Here is an 18933-nt window from a genome sequence, read left to right as displayed (position 1 = left end):
ACTCTTTAAATGTGGATTATCATAGTGAAGACAAACAAACACCAGCAGCATAAATATGTTACAATAAAAACTAGTTACAGCACCGAAGACTTACTTTGTAAAAATAAACTGTAGAAAATGTTTATTCAGATGTTTTACTGTGGAACTAAGATGTCTGCGTGTTAGCTTCAGGTTAGCTTCATGTTAGCTTAGGCTGGATACAAATAGAGAACCTGGTTCTGACTAAACGTTAAAATTCATCTGTCCTGTGTCTGTAAATCTCAAAGATTCATCATCTTATTGTGATTTACAAAGTGTTGGCTAAATGAAGCTAATCCTCAGTTATGCTAAACTTCAGATATACAAGTCTTTCTTACAGAGAACAGATCAAACAACACAATTAGACTTGACCTGTATTTTATCTTCTCACCACATTAGACCAGAAGCCATGAAATGAACCTTTCACAGCTGTAAATGTTGAATTGATCTGAAAGTGTGTTTCTAAGATTGTTGGTATCATCCAGTCCAGATTAAATTTGAATAAACTACATGTTTTACATTTATATTTATATTAAATGAATTTAGTTTGTAAAGAAATCACAGTGTTGTTGTAAATCTCCACAGGCTGCACATCACAACTTAAACCTTAAACCGACCAATTCAGATTTCATGAAATTAAAATAAAGTTTGTTTGTTCATCTCAGTTTCTGATCTTTGTGAGAAGCTCTGAAATCCACCTTTATCATGCTTTTATTTGTAAAGTTGTAACCAGATGATGAAGATGAAGATGATGAAGGCCTCACCTGCTCAGCTCCTGCACGAGTCAGTCTGAGCGGTGAGCACATGGTGGCGCTGTGGAGCAGTCACCTGTGTGGCTGCTGGGCTCTGATTGGTCCATGAGAGTGCAGCTCCTGGTGTCCTGGGGACTTTTGTCTCAGTCTCGTGCTGCTCCTGGTTCCAGCTCCTGAGGTTTGATGGGAACGTGGCTCTGGTTCTTCTCTGTGGTTTAAACTCTTCCTCCATCATGTGCAGCGGTCTGGAGCTGAGAACCCTGGAGGACCTGACCCTGGATCCAGGCTATGTGCCCGGGGACCCGTGCACGTCCCTCAGCCTGTCCTCCTCCGGCAGGTCGGGGCAGTCTCAGCCGCACACCAGCACTCCTCAGCGGGGAGCCTGGTGGCAGCACGCCGGCTCTCTGTCCAGCAGGAACGGCAGCTGGGACACGGTGAGCACGCTGCCGGAGGACGCGGCGGACGTCCTGGCCAAGTGTCCGTGCCTGCCGGAGCTGGAGGAGTGTCCCTGGACCGAGCAGGACCTGCGGGAGGTCGTGCGTAAAGTGCCCGGTGCGTCCCTTACCGGGGAGGCATTCCGCCGCCTGTCCGTCCTGCTGCGGAGGGCTCTCCTCCGGGTGTCCAGGGAGGCGCAGCGGCTGAGCGAGCTCCACAGACGGTGCACCCGCCTGGAGGTGCAGAGCGCGGTCCGGCTGGTGCTGAGCTGGGCTCTGGCCGAGCGGTGCGTCTCCTCCGCGGTCAGGGCGGTGTCCCAGCACTGCATGAGCTCCGGAGACACCGCGCGTCAGCGGGGCAAGTCTGCGCGCTGCGGGCTGACCCTGTCCGCGGGCCGCTTCTTCAGGTGGATGGTGGACACGCGCGTGTCGGTGCGAGTGCACGAGTACGCAGCCGTGTGCCTCGCAGCCTGTTTGGAGACTCTGGCGGAGGAGGTGACCCGGAGGGCGCTGCAGGAGGCGAGGCGGGCGGCGGAGGAGGAGCAGGAGCGGGGCTGCGGGGTCCCCTGGAGCCCGGTGAGCGCGGAGCTGCTGGACGGGGTCGTGAACAACGACCCGGAGCTGTGGGGACTTCTGCAGGTGTACGAGCACCTCATGTGTGGGAGGAATGCCCATGGTGAGTTTACACTTTAAACAGTATAACAGTTATATTTCATTTATCACATTTAAAAACAGGGTTTGTGTTTAACTTCCTATTCATTAACTGTCAAATCTGACTTTTTAAAAACGTTTAGGAAGCGTTTTTATTTATGTGTTTTATAATCAGTTTGAAGTCTCCTCTGTGACGTCACATTGTCTCATTCACGTTTTATTGGTTTTTAACACTAAACGTGAAATGAACGAACCCTTCCAACCAGGTTCGGTCTTAGTTTGTGATTTGATTGTGTGAAAACCTCACATGTTGACGTCGCCAGTATCTGAGATAATTTAGCTCCCTTTGTGGAGTGGAGACGTGTCCTCCATTCCAGTAGAGAGGAGGTGGAAGATGGTTCCTGATAAACGTGTCACTGGGATTATACTGGTCCGGTTAGTTTGATACAGACACAAACAAACTTTCTCAAGTGTCTGTACAGAGATGTCAGTGGTTTTTAAATCCTCAACATCATATTTAATCCTCTGCTGCATGTGGAGTGGAAGAAACATCTCCTGAGCCTTTTCAGGACCTTTTGAATTAAAGTTTAAGATAATCTTCAAATGAACCTTTCAAGCAGTAAATTAAGTTCTTAAGACAAATGGAAATCAACATCTGTTCTGATGTTGGTTTAATTAAAAGCTTAAGAATAAACAAAACTGAACTTTATTGTTTGGTCAGATATTAAATGTTAAAAACCCTGTATCATTTGGACATAAATAAATAGAATAAAAAGCTTTTAGTTTTAAGAATCCACCTCCAAATGAGATTTTGACTTGTGAATAAATCAATAGGCTGCTCAGTGGTCGTGAAAACGTAAACACAACCCCACTGTGTTTCTGAGCCTGCTGCCCAGTGCATGCTGGGATACAGGTCCGAACCCCCCATGAGAGCGAGCGAGAAGAAGCGGGTCGAGCGACTGAGTGAGTGTTGTTAGCCTCTGACCCGCACAGACGACACAAAGGAGCTCTCATTCCCGCTCAGGCTGCAGAGCCACGAGGTTCACGGCTCCCAGGTCCGTCTGCTCGGCTAAACAAACAGCCAGTGTAGCTGCTGCTGTCCAGGCAGGAGAGTCTGTCAGACACACACACACTAACACACACTAACACTAACACACACTCACACACACACACACACTCACACACACACACACACACACACACACTAACACACACACACACTAACACACACTCACACACTCCTTTTGGACATTGTTCGAGGACCAAATGGCCAAATTGTTGCGTCTGATCTGATGATAAAAATAAATCCCGGCAGTGAAACGTGAGAAAAGGCTTCCTCTCTGTTTCACTGAGTCTCCAGCTTGCAGCGTCGTTATCGTCCCATCTGCTTGACACTGAGCTCAGACACGTCTGACGAGATCAGATCCACTCAGACACTTTATTGACCTTTTCCCTGCTTGTATCAGATTCTGCAGATTAACTCAGTTTCATTTCACACTAAACGAACCATCAGCTGTTGATTAGCACATGAAACCTGTTTCCTCTGATACTGATGAGAGACATGGACCCGCAGCCCAGCTGATGTCTTCAGGTTAGAATGGATAGAAAACAGGGAAACTTCAGAGAATCTGAAACCAATGAATTTATCATTTTTGCTCAATATGTGACTTTTAAACTCTGATGTGTTGTAAAAACAGAGGAGAAAATATCCAAAAATATCTGCTGTCGTGTCGACAATTAGCCTCAGAGGGATTCATCAATCTCTAGATGGCCTGTGTGTGTCTGTCTGTGTGTGTCTGTCTGTGTGTGTGTGTGTGTGCGTGTGCGTGCGCGTGCAACAGGAAGTGGAGACGACGCAGCTCTGATCCTGAGTCAGATCCCAGAGCTGCAGTAATCCAACCCTCAGCTCCACTGAACCTCATGTGTCTGTAATGTTCTCTCCATCTGGACTTTGTGTTAAACTGTTGAACAGAAGAAGAGAATCTGACGTCTTCTCAGCTGCGAGTTCAACCAGAGCTGAGTTACTCTCAGATAATGATTCATCAGAGGTCGATGACGTCGCTCTGCTGATGAACGGCTGGACGTGTGTGTGGCGTCTCTCTCAGGCTCTGATGTGAACTCCTCCTCGTCAGACTCCCGCCTTCACGTCTGTTAAACACTGTGTCAGCGGCGGCCTGAACTCACAGCCTCCATCCACACCGGCTCCAGACCTACCACCAGCAGGTTTTAACCAGATTACACTACCACAACAAAGTCTTCCCGCCAATTCCGCCTGCGTGTTTGACATGACTCTGTTGTGTAAAGTTGCGTAAAGACATTATTTACGCTCGGAAAAGCAGAAGTGCCGACCTGACAGAGGATGAACTACAGAAGTTCACGTCTCACTCAGAGTGTTGCTGTGAATCCTTCTGCTTCCATTCTTTCCCGGACTTTTCAGTATCGGTGTTTTGTTTGCTCACAGTCCAGCAGCAGGTCTTTATTTGAGGTGGCTCACTTTTACAGTTTCAGAAACAAGCAACCAGCTTCACCACAGGCTGAACAGGCAGGTTTACAACAGACACGCAACTAGTTTTCTTACATTTTCTTATATATATATATATTTTATATCGGACATAATGTTGGTATTGGACATTTTTTACTCCCTAATATCAGTATCACGGTCCAACGTTCCTTTGTCCAAACTATCTAAAGCTGTTTAAAACTAAAACTCAGATTCTACTGAGGTGTTACACACACACACACACACACACACACACACACACACACACACACACACACACACCTTGGCTCTCTGTGGTTCTGTTGTCTTGACCAAACACTTGTAGCTTTATACCACTCCAGAAAAGAGCTGTTGTTTTTAGACCTGGTGACTGTGCCTCTGTTTTCTTCACACACACACACACACACACACACACACACACACACACACACACTTTTTCTGTTTTCATTCAGCCACACGTACACAAGGAGAGAGTGGAAGGAAATGACTTGATCACTCATGATTGTGTGTGTGTGTGTGTGTGTGCGTACACAGGTAGAGAACAGTGATTTGTGCGTTGTGCGCTGCAGACTGGTCTCCTGTTGTGTTCTCATGAATAGTTGCCTGTTCGCTCTGTGTGTGTCAACACAGCAGCGTAATCACAACCAATTATCGGACTCACACTCGTGTCTTGTTGAACCGAACACTTGTTTCTCCCGGTCCAGACGGGAGCTGACGTCCATAAAGCAGAGGTGTGTTTCCTGAATCGGGCAGAAACTCAGGCTTTTGTCAAACATCGTTAATCACAGTGTGACGTGTCAATAATGAGTCTTACACTGTTTCCTCTGTTAAGTGGAACACATCTAAAACCTTTTATTCCTGCTTCTGTCAGTAAAGTGCAAGAAGTCAGGATTTCTGCACAAAACTCGCGTCCCAGTAGTTTCCGCTGCAGCTGATGAATCTGCTCTGTGCACGTCGTCACTCAGGCTGTTTCCATTGTGTTCAGGACCAGGAGTCAGCAAATACCTGATTCAACGGGTCACAACAGATGAGGACGTCCTCAGTGCATCTGTTTTCAGTGTTTTGAGGGTCCCATCAAATCACCTGTGGTCCTGGTGCAGAGAACGTGGAGGAAGTTTCAGTGAAGTGGTTCCTGCTGTCGACATGAGCACATTTAGTTTTGATGTCTTTGTACGTCAGCGTCCATTCAAATCCACTTCTGCAGCACAACACACATCAAATGTTCTTTGATGAAACACATTAATGCAGATTTTAATATCACTCTAGTTATCACATGTAGAACAAAAATCCACATTTATATATATATATCTATATCTCTCTAGACTCTGGACCAAAGTGACGGACTGATGGAAGTCATCGTCATCGAGACACTTGTCACTGAGCAGCAGCTATAAAATTATGATTTAATGTGTGTGTGTGTGTGTCTGTGTGTTTTCAGGTGAGCTGTCGCTGCCGGCCCATGTGAGCCCATACACGAAGGTTCCCGAGGATTCAGTGGAGAGCAGGGAGGACGCTTACATCGAGCTGGAGCTGCGGACACTGGAACAGGCGCTGCTCGCCACGTGCGTGGGCAGCATCTCAGAGCTCAGTAAGTGTGTGTGTGTGTGTGTCGCTGCTGCCACAGTCGACTCCTGTGTCTGGTGTGTGTTTGTTTAACTGTGACTGTGTCGGGCTCCTGGGACACATCGTTAGCCGCTGCCTGCCCCCCCCCCCTCAGTTACATAACAGCGTGTGGCTTGTATCCAGAAAACAAGGACGCCCTCACACCCTGCAGGCCACGCATCTCATTATGTGAACGCTCGTTAATCTCTGTACCGTCACTGACCTGACGACGTGGTCATGTGACCACAGACAACTTGAACTCAGTTTACTAAAGTGTCCATTCACGTCATATTGTTTTTGCAGATTTCACATTGTTACTTTTGATATTTGGTTTAAATGATATTTGATCAATAAACCAACAACAAATAAAGAATAAACTCAACACACAGGAATCTTTTCTAAGTTAAAGGTAAAGATGCTTTAACAAACCCTGTGTTTGTGTGCCTCCGCCCTCAGAACAGTTTCTGTCTACTTTTGTTCCCAGATTCATATGAGGTCACTGTGAACTTTGACCTTAGACCCCTGAAATCTAATCACTCGATTTTCGAGTCCAATGACAACTGGTCAAAATTGGAAGAAATTCCCTGAAGACAGACGGAGAAATAATGTTCAAAAGGACAAAACCCAGATTTGCGAGGCCACGATCATGATGTTTTCTGTCCGTCTGCCCGTCTGCAGGTGACCTGGTGTCTCGAGCGATGTACCACATGCAGCGTCTGCGCAGCTCCAGCGCCTGCACGAGCCTCGCCCGTTCAGCCAATCAGCCGTCAGTGTCCTGGGCCCCTGATGCCCTCCGAACGCTCTACTACTTCCTGTCCAGCCCTCAGATGGAATCACTGGAGAGTCCCAACCTGGAGCCTCCAAGCACGACACTGACCAGAGAGAGGTGTGTGTGTGTGTGTGTGTGTGTGTGTGTGTGTGTGTGTGTGTGTGTGTGTGTGTGTGTTGTAACATTTTCAGTTCCATTCCTTTTATTTTAAGTTAAAGTGAAAATGGTAAAACAGGTCGAATGATGAAATGAAAAAAAGTTAAATGATGTCACAAATAATATATCTATATCAGAGGAAATCAATTATTTTACATGCACAACCATTTTCCATTTTATTCTTTGGACAATAGTTTAAGAGAATTTTAAAATTGAGACAAAACCTGAAGACGAGTAAAACAGACCGATGAACTGCTCCCTGCTGCCCCCCCACTCAGGCCCTTCCTGCTGCTGCCTCCTCTCATGGAGTGGATCAGAGTTGCCGTGGTGCACGCGGAACACCGCCGCAGCCTTCTGGTGGACAGCGATGATGTCAGACAGACGGCCAGGCAGCTTCTTCCAGGACTGGACTGTGAGCCCAGACAGCTGAGGTGAGCGGTCGCAGGATGTGACTGAGTGTGTGTGTGTTGATAAGCAGGAGGCTCAGAGTCATTGTGTGTGTCTGTGTGTGTGTGTGTGTGTGTGTGCAGGTCGGAGTGCTGCTTCCAGTCGTTCAAGTGTCTGGACGCTGAAGCTGCTTCGCTGAAGTTCCAGCTGGACCTGGGCTTCAGGATGCTGTCGTGTGGTCGAGCGGATCTGGTCCATCAGGCCGCTCGGCTCCTGGGAGCGGAGAGCGTCAACACCATGGACGACCAGGTGGGGGCGCTCTTCTTCTTCTTTTAACGTTATGGAATGTTAGCGCTGCAGACGTAATAATCCTGATCCTCTCTGATGCTCATGACTATTTATCACAGGTGTTGTCTTTAGGAAAAGAAAACATAATTTCGACCAATCAGGAGTCAGTCTCAGCTGTCAATCATGACGTCTCAGCCTGTTTTGATAACGATGTACAGAGAGATGAGAACGACCTGAAATGACAGAAACCATCTTTGGCAAACATTTATTTAACGTCTTAGATTTAGTTTTTGTTGGGTCCATGTCCCATCTGCTAACATGGAGGAGGGTTTATGAGCTACACTGCAGCCGACAGCGAGCAATGGTTATTTACAGTCTGTGGTTCAGACATGATTTTAACATAATAATTGAAGGTACATATTTGCAGTGTTCAGTTTATTTGTGTACCAATGCTGTGTGTGTGTGTGTGTGTGTGTGTGATGTGTGATGTGTGTGTCTGCAGGGAATGACTCCTCTGATGTACGCCTCCGCAGCAGGAGATGAAGCGCTGGTGCAGATGCTCATCGAGGGCGGAGCCAATCTGGATCTGCAGGTAGAAACACTCCTGCTGACTCAGCTGTAACTGTACGACCCGGCTGGTTAGTGTGTTTGTGACTGAAGTGTGTGTGTCTGTGTGTGTCTGTGTGTGTGTCGCTCAGGTCCCAGGCTGCTCCGTCAGACATCCATCTGTTCACCCCGGCAGCAGACACTGGGTGGCGCTGACGTTCGCTGTGTTGCACAGTCACTTGTCTGTGGCTCAGGTGAGTTTGTGATGGAATGAGAACTGTTGTGATTTTCAGTTCACTATGACGGAGGCCAAAATAATTCAAGATGACAAAATTACATCTAAAGAAAGCTTAATAATTATATTAATAATGTTAATGATGATAGTAGCATCAGTGAATTTCCTCCATAAGTGTGTTTGATATGTGTTTTATGTAATTCCTGGAAAATGAATTACATACAAATTACCTCGTATCCCAATGTCCTCGTGTCCTAATGTGCTTGTGTCCTCGTGTCCTCGTGTCCTCGGCAGCTGCTGCTGGAGGCCGGAGCAGACGTGGAAGGTGGCGTCCTGCTGGACGACCAGGAGAGCTCCGCGGAGACGCCGCTGCAGTTAGCTGCTGCTGCAGGTATCTTTCCAGTTTCCACAGATATTATAATACAACGTGTTCACATTGACTGGAGCAACAAGCAGGAACGTCCCTGACTCACCAGCTTCAGAGTGTGAAGGTTCAATGGGATTCGAGCTGCTGGTCCATCAGTTTATCGGTTCTAAGAATATCAGCTGTGTTTTTCTAAAGGTTGGCAGCGAGTAATTGGTTTAGTTGTTGTGTTTGTGGTGTTTTGTGCGTGTTGGGTGAAGGTGTTGGAGTAAGAGTAGATTTCTATTAAGCAGTATTTCAATTTAAGTCTCCAGGAAACTAACGTGAAGCTCCGTCCTCACTGACACGGTTTAGTTCTAAAACAAGTTCTAAACTGTTGCTATGGTTACGCCTGTTGTCCACACTACTGAGTTTTGTCTGAATCAGAGACTTTTGGCCTCGTTTGTGTTTAAAAACTCCGGGTTTGTGTTTTTTTGTTGAGAAGTGTGAAACTGAAGATGAGCAGATTTCTCAAGTTGTCGTCAGTTATTTTGTGTAATGAATGAATCCCCATGTTCCGTCCCCTCAGGTCACTATGAGGTGGTGAGTCTGCTGCTCGCCCACGGAGCCGACCCTCTGCTCAGAGTGCATCATGGGAATTCCCTGACATCACCGCTGTATGAAGACATGAACTGTTTCAGTTACGCTGCCGCTCACGGACACAGGTGAGACTCCGCCTCCTCTCACAACTGAGATGATGATGATGATGATGATGATGATGCTCAGCTTCATCACCCGTCTCCTCCTCTACAGGAACGTTCTCAGGAGGCTGCTGCTGCAGCCGCAGCACAGGAAGGAGGATGTTCTCTCTCTGGAGGAGATCCTGGCTGAAGGAGTGGAAGAGGAGGAGGAGGTGAAGACTCCTCTTCCTCCTCCCGACTCCTCGAGTCGTGTTCCCAGGCTGTGTAAAGCCAGGATGAAGGCTCTGCAGCAGGCGGCGTACTACAGCGCTGAGCACGGATACCTGGACGTAACCATGGAGCTCAGAGAGATGGGTGAGAACGATGATGTCATCTGACGTCGGCGGGATCACGTGACGCTGGAATTAATCTCAGTTTATAATCTGTGAGAATCGGATGATGCTCATTAACCATTGTATTGAACAGACAGTCGAAACATGTTCCCTGACTGGGAATCGAACCTTCTAACCACTTGACCACCAGTGAGACGGACATGTTCTGACCTCTCCCATCTCCCCGCTGTGCCCAGGTGTCCCCTGGAGGCTCCACATCTGGCTGGAGTCTCTCCGCAGAGCTCGGCAGCTGTGCAGGGACGAAGTGACCGTCTCGCTCCTCACAGAGTTTCCCTCCATCAGGACAGAGGACTACACCCCCGAGCTGCTCTCCACAGGGATACCGCTGATGTTCAGCATGTTGGAAACCAGCAAGGTACCACACCCCTCCGTCTGTCCATCTGTCCGTCCGTCTGTCCGTCCACTCGTCCCTCTGAGCGTGCGTCCTGAGGGTTGTTAAGTGACAGGACACAGACCGTTGTTTCAGTCTGTCTTTGCGAGGAGCTGAAGCCTGAGTTTTTCTGTCAGGACAGTTTAACGTGGTCCTGTGGTTTTTCTCTGCAGGATTATGTGATAACCAAGCGTCTGGCGTCCGTCTTCTCTCACTGCTACGGCTGTTGTCCCGTCCCTCCTGTCCCGCCCATGGACATCACTCTGTCCACACAGCTCGGTAACACGTCGCTGACGTCGACCTCTGGCTTTTACTTTTCTTCTTCCAACTTAAACACTTAAAGGATTTGATGTGTCTGTCCTCAGATGTTCATTTCCTCAACAACCAGGAGATGTCTGACGTGACGTTCATGGTGGATGCACGTCCATTCTTCGCTCACCGGGTGTTGCTGATGTCGGCCTCTGAACGGTCTGATCTCTGACCTTTGACCTCACACGTATTAAACTGTGTCTGTTGTCCTGTGATTAAGAGACAAAGAGTTTCTGCCTGTGAAAATATGTAAAATCATCTTTTTAACTCTTCAAGGCTCAAAAGAGACAAAAGTTTAAACAATATATAGGAATGAAAGAAGAAGAATCAATGTCTTACATATGATAATTTCTATTACTATGTTACAAATTCAAACAAAAAACCTAAAGTCTTATAGCATTTAGATATTACTGTGCCTTTTATACTTTGTGTACTTTTACTACTGTAGTTGAACAGGAACCACCTCCTGTGGTGGACAGCAGCTTCAGTCCCTCCAGATGTTCCTGTTATTTAATTCACAATAATATGAGTAAAATAAAAACTTTCTTTAATGAACTCGTCTTTTGTCTGTTTCAGTTTTCGACGGCTGCTCAGCGACTCCCCCGACAACATCATCCACATCAGTCACGTGACCTACAGCACGTTCCAGGTTCGGCTCAAATTCACTTCCTGAAGTCAGATTCACTTCCTGAAGTCAGATTTACTTCCTGAACTCAGATTCACCTCCCGATGTCAGATTTACTTCCTGAAGTCAGATTTACTTCCTGAAGTCAGATTCACTTCCTGAACTCAGATTTACTTCCTGAAGTCAGATACACTTCCTGAAGTCAGATTCACTTCCTGACATCAGATTGACTTCCTGAAGTCAGATTCACTTCCTAACTTCAGATTCACTTCCTAATGTCAGATTCACTTCCTGAAGTCAGATTCACTTCCCGAAGTCAGATTCACTTCCTGACATCAGATTGACTTCCTGAAGTCAGATTCACTTCCTGAAGTCATTCACTTCCCAGAAGTCAGATTCACTTCCTGACATCAGATTCACTTCCCGAAGTCAGATTCACTTCCTGACATCAGATTCACTTCCTGAAGTCAGATTCACTTCCTGAAGTCAGACTCACTTCCTGAAGTCAGATTCACTTCCCGAAGTCAGATTCACTTCCCGAAGTCAGATTCACTTCCCGAAGTCAGATTTACTTCCGAGTCAGATTCACTTCCCGATGTCAGATTCACTTCCCGATGTCAGATTCACTTCCCGGCGTCAGATTCACTTCCCGGCGTCAGATTCACTTCCTGGCGTCAGATTCACTTCCTGTTTGGTGTTAATGTGACTGAAGCTGATGAAGTGTGTGTCTCTGCAGATGATGATGAAGGCTTTGTACTGTGGAGGAACAGAGGGAACGACTCTCTCTCAGTCCGAAGCCGTGAAGGTAACGTCACTCACACGTTTCCTGCTTTTCTCACAGTTCATCTCAGTCGGATGATTTTACTTATTCACCAGTTTCCCAGTTTCCTGTGATTAAAACCCTGATGAGCTAAATAAAAACTCTAAACCCTGTTGTTTAAAATCAACCTCCTGAAACCTGAAGTTTCTCTGAAGACAACATTTACTAAATCGTATTTCTCAGCCTCTGAAGCAGAAGGACACATTGATAATATTTTTTTAACCTGGACACTTTGTGTCTTTGAGTCTCCACTTGATGAGTAAAAATACAAGCTGAACATATAAAGTACGGAAACTTGGAAATTCGATTTATTAGACTTTATCTTCCGACACTGATTTGGATGTTTTTGTTTTTGTAGCTACTTCCTGTTGCCACATTCTTCCAGGTCAGAGTTCTGCAGAGAAGCTGCGAGACGACGCTGTCGCGAAGTCTGACGCTGGACAACGTGGTCAACATCTACCAGACCGCCAAGGTACGAAAACACAGGCTTAATGTGAGGCGAGAGGGCGGAGTCACGACTCTGCCTCTTGTGATTGTGAGACTCTTTATATCAAATCTAATGTTTTATTCTGTTCAGTCTTTAATTTATTTGTATTCCTGTGTCTGCAGCACCATGGAGCCGCTGAACTCTGCAGGTTCTGTGAAGGATTCTTCCTGCAGCACATGGACCTGCTCCTGGACAGAGAAGACTTCCACCGCCTGCTGCTAGGGGGCGCCGGTCAGCAGCTGCTCTGCCCGGGGACGATCGTTCAGGACGGGGACGTGTCGCTCCTGAATGATCTGAAGGTGGCGCTGATCCACAGACTTTACACCCTTCACCGTGTGTGTGGAGAGTAGAAGCTCGTGTGTGTGTGTGTGTGTGTGTGTGTGTGTGTGTGTGTGTGTGTGTGTGTGTGTGTGTGTGTGTGTGTGTGTGTGTGTGTGTGTGTGTGTGTGTGTGTGTGTGTGTGTGTGTGTGTGTGTGTGTGTGTGTGTGAAGTAGCCATACTGTAAAGTGCAGATGAATCGAAGACTGAAAACTGTTGTTTTTGTTTTATTTATCAAAGGTTACGTGTGAAGGATTTAGTGACATCTTGTGGTTAAGTTCCAGACTGCAACCAATAATTACCCCCCTGTTTTTTATATTTCTTTGTTTGGATTATTAGATTATTTTTAGATTCTAGAAGTTTAACTTGTGTCAGAACCAGTTGAGATAAACGTGTAGAAAACGTCACCTCAGGCCACTTGATATAAAAGAAACATATTTAAACTTTTACCAAAGCTTGAGACGATGTTTGCTGACGCGTGTGAAACTTTTAAAGACGAGCGTCAGAACTTTAAATACATGAGACGTCAGATTCAACAAACTAATTTAAATGTGTAACTCTTTAAACATCGGTGTCAGTAAAAGTTGCTAAGCTAACAGAAGCTTCTGTATTTGAGACTTTAGGTTCTGAACTGAAAATAGTTTAGATGAATCTGACGCTGCGTTAAAAAGGAACAAAGAAGTATTAGAGGAATAAGTTATATTACAAGATTTAGGTTTGAGAATAATGTCATAATTTAACAAGAAAAAAGTTAAAGTGCTATCATAAAAAATAAAAGCTGTACTTCAATGTAAATAAAAACATCTTTTTAAGAAATAATTTAAATTCTCGTAAAATCACGAATATTACGACTTCATTTTCATAAGATTACAACTATTCTTGTGATATTAGAACTTTGTTTTTATAAAGTTATGACTTTATAGGAATACAGTTGTAATTTTATGATAATAAATCAGTTTTCTTTTACGAGGCCCGGATACGTAAAACAATTTATTGACTTTAACGATCGACGTGTCCATGTTATTTTATTTCTAAGACGCTGCTGCAGGTTCGTGGACCTGCTGGAGTCTGAAGGGATTTCACACGAGACTCTCTCCCTCTGTGATAAATGTACATGATGTAAATACTGTGAATAAACTCGTTAATAATCCAAACTGCTGGAAAACGGCTGCAAAGTCAACAGATTTATTTCCTTTAGCACTGAAGTTGTTCACAGTCACATCACGAGGGAATACATTGCCAGTGGTTCTCCTGCTCAGTAGTAGCGCTCCGTGCTCCGAGTCCGTTCTGTGTGCTCTGGATTCCCATAGTAGAAAAAGAGGAAAGCGAACAATGGAAGGTATTGCTTTAATTTCTCTCTCTGATAATCCACCGATCGGTCCCTCTCTGAGAGAATGAGTGAGGAGGGTGCGTCGCTCGGTCACTGTGAGCTCACAGTAATCCAGAAGAAGAAGAAGAGGGCGAGAGGACGGCGAAGGGAATAAAACCAAAATCCCCAAAAATCAAAAGACAAACAAATGCACATAAATAACATAAATACATAAATAAGTGTGAAGAGAAAAAGGGAACAGGAGAAGAATTCCAACGACGACATGCAAAGAAAAGACGAATGCTGAACATGCAAACAACCGTACGAGGTCAAAGCTAAGAGTAGGAATCCTCTTGGTTTTTTAAAAATAAGCTTGTCAGTAAACTCGGCTTATTTACAGAAAGAGTGTTTGGTGAAATCTGAGTCATCATACACACGAGGGAGGAAGGAGGCGGAGCCGACAATTATCAACGAAGGGTTTGTTCCTCTCAAAGAGGCTACGTCTACATTCTTAAATTACGCTAAATCATTTTCCAAAAGTATATTACAAGGTTTCTCTCGGAAAAAGGAACAAATGCTCACAAACATCTCGTGATCGAATAACTTAAACATGACAAAAATATCCTTAAATAATTTGACGTCAACAAACATTCTCTACATCTTTCATATAAATAACAATAAATTAAAAACCAAGAAAAAAAAGACAAAATACAATAAAGTACAAAAATATACAAAAGATATACACAGCAGTTCAATATTGTCTGAAACCTGCAGATAATTCAAACGACGGCAAAGTAAAAATAAAAAATAGACTAAAGAAGGAACTGAACGCTGATGTTTCACTTCTCAAAAGTGCCAAAGCAAAAGGAGACATTTCCTCGGCGAGGCCCGGTCACGCCAGAACACGACATCGTGAGATACATCCGCAAAACCCTGCTAACGCTAACCCTGTAGCTGTTTGAGCTACTTTCCGTAGTCTGATAGCTTTGTTGCTAACTAGATAAATGCATTAAAACCAGACGATTTTATTCATTAACTCTTAATCTTTGAGTAATTTCCTCTTTCAATCGAATCGTTAAATCTGTGATTTTAGTTAAGATTGAATTTCTCAAAAATCTCAGACGTCTTCAAACTGCTCGTTGTGTCTGAGATGAAAATCTAATTTTCAGTTTATGTCGTTTATGGAAAAAAACAAATGGGAAAGTGTCACATCTGAGGAACTGGAACCAGGAAACGTTTGGAGCTTTTGTTCGTAAGAATCAATCGATTATTAAAACAGTTGCTGCTAATCAACTAAAGGCTCAACGTTAAATATTGAAGATATAGAGTTTGAAAGTTTCTGAACTGAGATGCATCACGAACTTTGTACTCGAGACACAGGAGGTGAAACAAAACGGCGAGCTAAGTCGAGTGCTAGCGCGTTATTGGTCGGTTACTTAAATTAGTTACATTTTAGCTAATTTCACGTAAACTTTGTGTCGCAGGGGGCGTGACCGAGCCTGTGCAGGACTAAAAAACAAAGTATGGCAACACAACTGGAAAACATGTCACAACTACACGTTTTGTACATACGGAACATTATTTAGTCTGTACAACAGAATAGATCATTCATTTACGTAGCGCCACTTCTCCGCTCATTTTCACACGTTCACCGCATGAACCCCTTTTTTACAGGAACGTAAAAAATCCCGTCGTTCACACGGAAACTTTCAAAAGAATTACAATCCAGCCAGCGTTCACTCGTCCACACGTTCGTCCACCGCTTCCTGTTTTGTCATCTTGTGCAAGTCTTTACATCCCGCAGAGAAGTGGTGTGTGTGTGGAGGAGCACGTACAGGATGTGTGTTGTTATGTACATGTGGGAGGAAGAGAAAAGGGGGTGGGGGGGGGGATGTGTTCGTAGATTTGACAAACATCACTGTCTTAAGGCTTTTTTTTCTCTTTTCACGACTCTTCTGAGATGTGTCTGTTTGGTCTGCAGGGGGCGATGTGGAGTCTACTGAGGGGGCGTGGGGGAGGGAGGAGCGGGGTGTCTTCTCTCTTCAGGGTCGGACTCTCTTGGCGGCGGCCGGTCTCGCCGAGGTTAATAGCTATTATGGATGATCCCTGGTGGCAGAGACAAGTCAATGTGAGGAGGACACACACCCACCGACAGACCCCCGAGGACACGAGAGAGGGGACGGACGAGAGGGACGACAAAGCTACATCTGCTACTTATTGTAAAATACTGATTTTAACTGAATGAGCCATTCCTGTTATACGGTAGAAAATTTATAGGCAAAAAGTAGATTTGTTTTTTTTTGTTTGTTTCCTGTCTAGCTAAAGGGGCGGAGTTAGCAGCGCTCCTCTGTCGCTCTCCTGTTTAACAACCCGACAACCGCTCGTCCTCTACATGCACCGCTAGCGCTCCTTAAGGTTGTTCCTGTGTCCTGTTGCCGGCGGCCGTCTTTGTTTTGTCTTTGCCGGGGGGGCATTTAGAGTCATTGGGCGGGGGCTGGTTGGGCTTGCTGCCGGGGGCATGCTTGGCGGGGGAGCTAGGCGTGGCGGGGGAGCCGGGGGTGCGACGCTTGGATGTTCTTCTCGTCTGAAAAAAGCTGTTTAATTACGTCAAAGAAGTTACTCAACGGGCTGCCTACACAGATGGGAAGAAAAGAGAAGGAAGAAGAAAAGAGAGAGAGAGAGAGAACAAACAACAGATGAGCAATGGGGTTAACATGAGGAGAGGAGGAGGAGGAGGTGGTGATGGAGGGATGAGGAGGAGGAGGAGGAGGAGTGGAGCTGGAGAAAAGGAGACTCCAGCGAACAAGGAGGACACAGATCGAAACCTGTTTATTGTCCTGCACCAATGTTCTCAGTTATATTTGAAAGTCTCTGTTTCTCCTGCTGGACGGAGGAACCGCAGGAGCTCTGGAAGACGAGACTCACCGGACATCTGTAACAGATTAACTGAGCAACAGCGCCCCCTGCTGCCACATGTGGTGATTACTCTTATTAATCTGCATGAAGCTCTGACTGTTTGAACGGTTTTAGCTCCTGTCTCTTTAATAAAGAACTTTTAGCAGGAATATTAGATTTCATGCAAATAAGTTCCTCAATTAAAAGAAATCATTCTAGATTTAAATCTCTTCAATTTATTTGTATAGCACCAAATCCTAATATACATAATCTCAAGGCTCTTTACAAGAGTGAGGTTATTTAATCAGGCAGAATCCGACATGACGCCACCAACAGGCGACCAAGAAGCTGCCTGATTGTAAATACAATTACTAGAAAGAGACGAGAGGACGTGAACTAAAAATCTTCATCTGAGCCGAACACAAGCGGCTTGATAACAAACGAGGCAAAAGAGTGTTTCTATGGATTATTGATCCGATTTGTATGAACGTCTTCCAAAGCGTCCGTTAACTCTCCGTCACGTCAACATCCATCATGACAACATCTGTTCAGACTCTTTGAAACGTGGACCAATCCAGACATGCAACAGCACAACAGCACAGTGCACGTGAACACACAGTCACAGTGCACGTGAACACACAGTCACAGTGCACGTGAACACACAGTCACAGGTTAGTGTCCCGTCGGCACTGAAACGTCCCCGTTAACGTGGAGACTCGTTAGAGACACTTACCATCATTCTTCTTCCACAACAGTGTGTGTGTGTGGTGAGAGAGTGTGTGTGTGTGTGTGTGTGTGAGTGAGAGTGTGTGTGTGTGTGTGTGTGTTGTGTGTGTGTTATTTAGCTTTAACCCAGTGTGAAGCGTCGTCATGCAGATTGTTACTGAGTCAGTCACTCAAACATTCACACGATCAAACATTAGTCATCTTATCAAGTCACTTGATCCAAGAGGGAAGCCAAAGAGCCTGGATCGCCCCCTGGTGGCTGGCTGCAGTATAGGTCGTAAACCTCCTCCATGTTAGGAGATGGGACATGGTAGACGTTAAATACATGTTTGTCAAAGATGGTTTCTGTCTTTTCAGTTCTTATCTCACTGATGTTTGTTGTTTCTGATCAGTTTGGTTTGAATTCGTTATTTGATTGACAGCTGAGACGGATCATCTTTGAGAAAAATGTATTTTATTCAGAATTGTTTTTGTTTGGTCCTTGTCCCATCTGCTGACAAGGAGGAGGTGGTGGTTATGATCTATAGCCAGCCACAAATCAAACAATATTTAATAACAATAACAAACTGCGTATTTTAGTCATAATTGTTGACTTGTTAAGATGAACATATGTTTTTATTCAGCTCCCACACACGTGTTAGTGCAGACGGGGGGTGTCGGTGATCGGCCTCCAGGATGTTGCCAGTGTGCGTGTTAAAAGCCAGAGTTATTGTGTTTTTTTGCCGGGAGCTCTCCGGCCGCTCTGGGTCGTCTTACCACGCTTGGAGGTTTTACTGGACAAAGACGCTGGGCGCTGAGAGGCATCTGAGAGCAGAGGACAGTGTCAGAGACATCGCCCGACGCAGCGAGGCCCAGCGCTTCGTCTACAGTCAGCTGACGTCCAACTCACACACTGAGCGCCTCCTCAGCTCCAGATCAACGGACCGCTCCAGACACGTGAATGTTCAGCATCACTCAGTTTCCTGTTTTTATGGTTTAATTGTAGCTGAGAGATTTGATTCTGTCGTCGTCTGATCTGACAGGTTCACGTCACAGAGAGCGAACAGCTGACAGGAAATGGAAAATGCACGTGAGACAGGAAATTGTCCCAATTTACAGACGTCCACCGACGATTGAAGATTGTTTGAGAGTGAAGAGACATCACTCTGACATTTTTCTATGACCACGAGCAGACTGACCTGCAGACTCTTCTCCAGAGAATCAGCTGATCACGTTAGATCAGATCAATATCTTTTAAATCTGGAACAATCAGCTCATTTCACTGTGTCACAGGAATTAATATCAATCTTTAATCAATAA

The 18933-nt window shown here is 45.4% G+C and overlaps 2 protein-coding genes across 10 annotated transcripts in view; one reads left to right on the top strand and one right to left on the bottom strand.

Moving 5' to 3' along the window:
- Positions 1-711: 711 nt before the first annotated feature.
- Positions 712-13858, top strand: LOC118098494 (ankyrin repeat and BTB/POZ domain-containing protein 2). The gene is made up of 17 exons (XM_035142407.2): positions 712-1880; positions 5794-5943; positions 6636-6843; positions 7161-7313; positions 7413-7578; positions 8060-8149; positions 8256-8357; positions 8633-8729; positions 9271-9406; positions 9495-9736; positions 9951-10129; positions 10318-10423; positions 10510-10612; positions 11030-11102; positions 11815-11883; positions 12257-12370; positions 12508-13858. Exons 1-17 carry the CDS (start codon positions 1004-1006, stop codon positions 12733-12735), a joined length of 3093 nt encoding a protein of 1030 aa, XP_034998298.2. The 5' UTR covers positions 712-1003; the 3' UTR covers positions 12736-13858.
- Positions 13859-13875: 17 nt separating this feature from the next.
- Positions 13876-18933, bottom strand: part of LOC118098764 (serine/threonine-protein kinase BRSK2) — a 78495-nt gene continuing 73437 nt past the window's right edge. For 4 of the 9 annotated variants that reach the window (XM_035142916.2, XM_047343575.1, XM_035143085.2 and 1 more), the window contains one exon: positions 13876-16607. In XM_035142916.2, the coding sequence (XP_034998807.2) occupies positions 16414-16607 (194 nt within the window). In that variant the 3' untranslated portion in view covers positions 13876-16413. Of the gene's footprint in view, positions 18439-18933 lie in introns of all 9 variants that reach the window. The other 5 variants (XM_047343545.1, XM_047343621.1, XM_047343595.1 and 2 more) reach the window with 4 other exon arrangements.

This window comes from Hippoglossus stenolepis, chromosome 1 (genome assembly GCF_022539355.2).
Source record: "Hippoglossus stenolepis isolate QCI-W04-F060 chromosome 1, HSTE1.2, whole genome shotgun sequence".
Classification (NCBI taxonomy): domain Eukaryota; kingdom Metazoa; phylum Chordata; class Actinopteri; order Pleuronectiformes; family Pleuronectidae; genus Hippoglossus; species Hippoglossus stenolepis.
Note: the sequence above shows the minus strand (reverse complement) of the source record. Positions and strands in the feature narration are given on the sequence as shown.